Below are 6,000 nucleotides of genomic sequence, written 5' to 3'. Positions count from 1 at the left end.
TATATATATATATATATATATATATATTTAGAAAGGGATCCTTTTCTAAACTCTAAAGGCTGCCTCACATTTCTCTAGGGATACCCTCTGGACAAGTGCAGAGTGAAGGGAATTTGGTCTGAGGAAAGGGAGGACATCTGCAGGTTAAGATAGAGAAATGTCTGTCATGACCTGCTGTGAGCCGAACAAGCATGTGTTGGCACATTTACGTCAACTACTTAAGGCTAAGAGAAACCTTTTTTCCAAATTAAGGGAGCTGAGATGTCAAGTGTGAATTTATCTGATTTTTTTTTTACTGAGAAAGAAAAAAGCTTTTCTTCTGCGAGGTCATTCTTAATCACAACATCATAATAACATAAATCTAGAGGCATGTGCTATTCCATTTAAGTTGTTGAAGTGGCTCAGGATAAGAAAATACAATGTAGTTTAGATTCCATCTGTTTTCCCTCTTAGTCAGGGTCTCGGGAGTCACCCATCCTCTTTTGGTTTAAGATGTTTTCATGTAGAAAGTGAGTCATACTCTATTTCTGTCTCTCTCTTAACACCATCCATAAGCCACCATTATCTGTGTACGTTGTGTCGGTCCACATGTTCGACGCTTTTCTATGGGCTAAGAGGGACAAACAGGATCTATCAAAACTAACCCAAATGCCCTCTAATGTATCTTTTTGCTCGGTTCTTGTCTTTCCCAGACCCCCATGAACCAGGCCTCCACTCGTTCGCACTGTGTTTTCACCATACATCTGTGCAGGCGTGAACCCGGCTCAGCTACCCTGCGCCGGTCCAAACTGCACTTGGTGGACCTGGCCGGGTCAGATCGAGTCAGTAAGACGGGCCTGGATGGGCAGCTACTCACTGAGGCCAAGTACATCAACCTGTCGCTCCACTATCTAGAGCAGGTATACTCATCTTTATTTAAAGATCCTCCTGATTTTTAACCATTTTTTCATCTCTTCAGAAAATAGTTTTGTTATAAAGAACAACAATAAATTATAAAAAAAGATCTTAAGTTGTATTTGCAGAATAAAAAGGGGCAAAATGTGACCTAAAGCATTGCATCATAATGTCAAAATGTCCTGATAACACTATTCCTCTTCACACAACCAATTATTCCATCTGGTGCTCTTTTTGGAAATCATCTACATATCTATAATTGTTTAACCAAATTATGTTGTTGGATTGTGTTGCAAACTGAAAGAATCAATGTGTGTTTCTGCAATTTGAAAGGGAAAGTAGGAACCATTTTTGCTTCCTGATTGTTTTTGTACCTATTTTCAGATTGTCTAACCTTTTTCTGATTGCCTGATTGTAAACACTCCTGTGTATCATAAAAGTGGGTTCATTTCTGGTTCTTGTCCTCAGGTGATAATAGCGTTGTCAGAGAAGAATCGTTCTCATATTCCATATAGAAACTCCATGTTAACGTCAGTGCTGAGGGACAGCCTGGGGGGCAACTGCATGACCACCATGATCGCCACCATGGCGGTCGACAAACGGAATCTAGATGTAAGTATCGGCATCCATAACCCTGTTTTGGACACCATATTCTGTTAAACCATTAGAAAATGTTAAAAATGTTAAGGGGTAAAAAGAAATAGGAAGAAAATAAGAAATCAATGTATTTTCTGATGTCAAAGTTCATTTTGAAATGCTAGAATGCTCATGTGCCTCCAGTCACACCAAATCTTTAGGTTCATCACAGGTACTTAAAAAACATTTGGTATATGTAGAAAAAAAAACATTCAACAGTAACATTGCGAATACCTTTTGTTTTTAACACCTTATATAGCCTGTGCTTTACAAGGCTCTTTTTAAAAGAACAAACAAAACAATCAAACTTACACGTAAGAGATGAGTGCAAAAAAATATCTACAGCAAGACTTTATGCCAGGCAGTTCGCCATGGAAGGCTGAGCTTATTTTGAAAACAGTGATTATTATCAAATCATTACATGAGTGTCTTTATTTTCTCCCTTATTGTCCTCCCGAGAAACAGTGACTGATTGTTAAAATTGTTTTTACCAGGAGTCAATGTCTACTTGCCGCTTTGCTCAGCGTGTGGCTCTCATCAAGAACGAGGCCATATTGAATGAAGAATTGGATCCTGCCCTGGTGAGACTGTCAGAGTCATGTTGCACTTGGTTTGAAACAACACATTAGCTGGCCCACGAACTACACAACCTTGACCATTCTAAAGCGGGTCGTCAAAACTTCGACCTTGACTCTAAGTGTTACAAAGCCTAAATGTTGATTGATTTTGGAATGAAATTATATTTCCAGTGTTAGTCCTGCTCCTCTCACAGCAGGAATTTTCACATCTTAGACACATGAATATCTATCTATCTTATGGTATTTAGACAGCTCACATGTCCTGTTTTCATTTTCTGTCTGTCCTGTTTACTTTTAATAAATTGTTGTTCAGCATATTTTATACAAATACATCACATTTTTTAGAGGAAAGATTTCAGTAGGAAAATGTGCATATATTTATCTGCCAAGTTTTATGGAAAAGAGCATCGACTGAATTTAAGGGACTTTAACCAGCCCCTTTAAAGTTAAATGACAATGTCACAGTTTTAGCTTTTCTTTGCAATTGTTGATCTATTTAATTGTATATGCCTATAACTTTGCATCCTTAAGCACTTTGTATTTAACTTTATCAGGTTTCTATACTCCCTCTTAACTTGATTTTGGTCTTTTCTAGTTCTGAATAAATATGAGAAAAACAAAGTAGAGCATGAAAACTCTTCCTGTCCCACTGTCAACATGATAAACAACACCTGGCCTCCTTCCCTGTAAAACATATCATATGTAACACCACACCTACGCATTGTGGGATGATCTAAAATTCATACTCAGATTTTGTATTTATACTTAAGCAATGCCTTACAAAATTAGGAACTTTGAGTTTGGAGATGTAAAGAACTGGGTTCTGCAACAGGTGGCTACGGAGGCACAAGTTGCTTTTTCAAGCTGTCACAATAGGTCTTAGTATCTTTGGCTAGTAATAATAAAGAACCAGGTAATGTAGTGAGACATAGGAATACTAATTTTTTTTTTAATAGCTGCAATAATTTTTAAATATTTTTCATTAAATTCCAACAATAGAACAGTACTAATAGTACCAGTAATATTTCTTGAGATGATAAAACAGTTGGGTTTTAAAGGGTTGTAAAGGTTTGATGGTTTTTCTTAACTTTCTTCATCTAAAATTAGATTTATTTTTTATTTATTTTTATTTTTTCCAAAAAATAGCAACAAATTTTCCTTTGTAGTATCAAAAATATACAACATTTGCAGCTATAATTGAGTAACTGTAGCTGGACTGTTGACAAAAATGACTCCTCTGATTGAGAAGTTGTAGACCTTTAATATAGACATTTAGATGTGGTTAAAAAAAGATCCTGTTTTATACAACACCGTTTTTGACATGCTGAGTACAATTTACAGTCTTTACCTTGTGAACTTGTATCATAAACGTTACGTTACTGGTATGTAGCTGAAAGTCAACATGGTGTTGAAATGTCCCGCTGAGTGGATGAGTTGTGAGTCTTCACAGCTGTGTCCACGTTCTCTGCTTCCACCCAGATCTTCCTCAGAACCAACTGCTACTGTAATCCTGCTGCTAACATTTGGCTGTCCACTTGCAAACCCATGAGAGGTATTTTTATAAGAGTCTGCGGCTGGCCCCAGTAATTGTGACAGCATCTGGCTGCTCCCATTTGGGTCTGACAGAGTTACAGCTTCAGGCAAACTCAACCTCCTTCCTATGTTTATAAGTTTTATCTTGTCTTTTGCATTTTCTCCCCTGCTGCTGCTGCCTGCTTACCATCTCTACACGAATAAGCGTGAGTTGGAATAAAGCAAAGCCTGGAGTGTAATTTATAAATTATAAAAATGTCATTTATTGAGGTTCGGGATGTCACTTTACCCCGTTAGATTGACAGATCTCTGTTGGACTTGCTCATTGTGGTAACTGATTTGAAAGCTGCAGTTTTCACATCACTGTTATATTTGCCACATTGCCTAAGTAGTCCTGTGCTGCAGCCAGGATACTAAATGGATTTCAGGAAACCAACCAGACCAGACAAAATATTTAGCAAGTCTTTAATGGAAATGGGAAAGAATGAGGTGTTGAAAGTGACCTGTGCTCATAATGAAGTCTGCTGCAGTGACCTGACCATATTAGGGTGTTATTTTCTCTAAGGGCACAAAGGTCAGTTGTAGACCAAATGCTGGTTTATGTTTGCCAGTAGAGATTTTCTGCAGTCATTAGCTCTTCTAAGATGCCTCCACAACTTGCTGTTGTATTTCTTTTGTGTACCTTAGACAAAGACGACCCCAATTAGTAGATATCTGTGACTCAAACAGAAACTTCCTCTCACTGACCAACACTAGAGTTTGAGCAAGTCTGGCTGTTGCACAGGACTACTTAGTGGGTGCAACATCTCCTCATGTGTTTGGAGAAAGTTTAGTCAAGTGTTTCTGCTGTTAGATGCAATGAGTGCAGCCCTTGTTTACTTATTTTTGGGGAGGATAAAACTTGCCCACTTGTAGAAGGTAGTGGGAAATTGTGCCTTCGTTCCCCTCATAAAAAGAGGCCCCTGTAATAGCAACATGTTTGGGAGTGGGATGCTGTATACATGCATTTAAAGTGAAACCTGTGGTTATACTGCAATGCTTACAGTTTACTGTGGGTGGTTTGCGTGTACAAGAAGAGGAGGTATAATCTAAAGTAAGCGCTGTGTTAATGTTTTACATTTAATTGGGTAACCAGATAGTTAGAATTTAGGTGATGGCAGAGCTGTTCCGAAACTGCACATTTACAGTACCTAGCAACTGTAATAACACTCTTTGCACTTTTCCACATCTTTTTTAGATTTTATGAAACAAAAGTTTTTATTTTTTAGGTTTTATGGAAATGATCAACACAAGGTGCGGCATAAATTTAAAGAATATATATATGTATATATATAAAAAAAGCATACACTCTTTTTAAACTCAAAACGTGTGGCATGTATTAGACTTTTTTGACAGTTTAGTTGGATTAATTTTGTCTTGGTGAATTGTGTCATTCTACTTCAATTTGCATACCAGTAACTGAACGGGCCTGACAGAGATGTTCAATATCTGGGCTAAGGCGACTTTATTTACTAATTAGGTGACATATGAAACTAAATGCTTGCACTGGACTAAAAAGGTTTAGTCCATCTTGAACCCAAGATTTCTTGCACACCTTGATTTGTATTTTATTTTTCCCAAAGGCCTTTGTGCATTTAGAATACATTATTTTACATGTTCCAGACCTAGACTAAAGAGGATTGAAGACAATGCTTGCCACACAGTGACAGTTTTCTTTGACAAAACAAAATGTGAAAAAGCTCTAGAGCCTACTTTTGCAAGGCTCTGTACATCTTCTGATATCATCATTACAGTGTGCTGCATAGGTGCCCTAACATGAGTTTGTACAAGAGAAACCCAAAACTACCTCATCATTTTTATGGCCTAGGTCATTTTTTAGCCTTAGAATATGTAAGTCTGCCATGGTACTGTGGTACCCGTGTGGGATTTTTTTGCTCTGAAATAGACTGCACCATCCCGCTGACCAACAGCCGGCGGTCAGAGTTTTAAGGATGCAGCTGGGAGAATTACCATCAGAGCAGTGGTTCTAACAAAAAGAGACCAGGGAGCGGCTCTGGTGAAGGAACGGTCAAGCCATGATATTCAGTGTTGAAACATACGATATGGGGTGGATTAGGGGCATAATCATCGTTGAGCGGAGTGGCACCCACTCAAAAACCGCACCATAGCTGTGTTTTCGTTCTGTAGCATCTTGAATCAACAGCATCTGGGCATTTTGCTAGTTTTAGATCAGTTAAAATTACCACTGTTTAGATTCTGTTAAATTGCTTAATCTGACCTTTGACCTTGAGCTTTTACTGAAACTATAGCCTAATTAGGACCTTTGTGTGAGGAACACTGCTGAGTTAGTGGTACACAG

At 38.0% G+C, this 6,000-nt stretch overlaps 1 protein-coding gene across 2 annotated transcripts in view; it reads left to right on the top strand.

Annotated features, from left to right (window-relative positions):
* The window catches only part of kif6 (kinesin family member 6), a 52,963-nt gene that overhangs the window by 12,627 nt on the left and 34,336 nt on the right, over nt 1-6,000 (top strand). For both annotated transcript variants that reach the window (XR_532602.1, XM_008399650.1), the window contains exons 7-9: nt 693-899; nt 1,363-1,506; nt 2,025-2,111. Coding sequence is in view for 1 of the 2 variants with exons in the window: in XM_008399650.1 (XP_008397872.1) it covers nt 693-899; nt 1,363-1,506; nt 2,025-2,111 (438 nt within the window). In the remaining variant the exon portion in view is untranslated. The remainder of the gene's footprint in view (nt 1-692; nt 900-1,362; nt 1,507-2,024; nt 2,112-6,000) is intronic.

Source organism: Poecilia reticulata, linkage group LG22 (genome assembly GCF_000633615.1).
Source record: "Poecilia reticulata strain Guanapo linkage group LG22, Guppy_female_1.0+MT, whole genome shotgun sequence".
Taxonomy (NCBI): Eukaryota; Metazoa; Chordata; class Actinopteri; order Cyprinodontiformes; family Poeciliidae; genus Poecilia; species Poecilia reticulata.
This window is presented reverse-complemented; position numbering and strand designations above follow the sequence as displayed.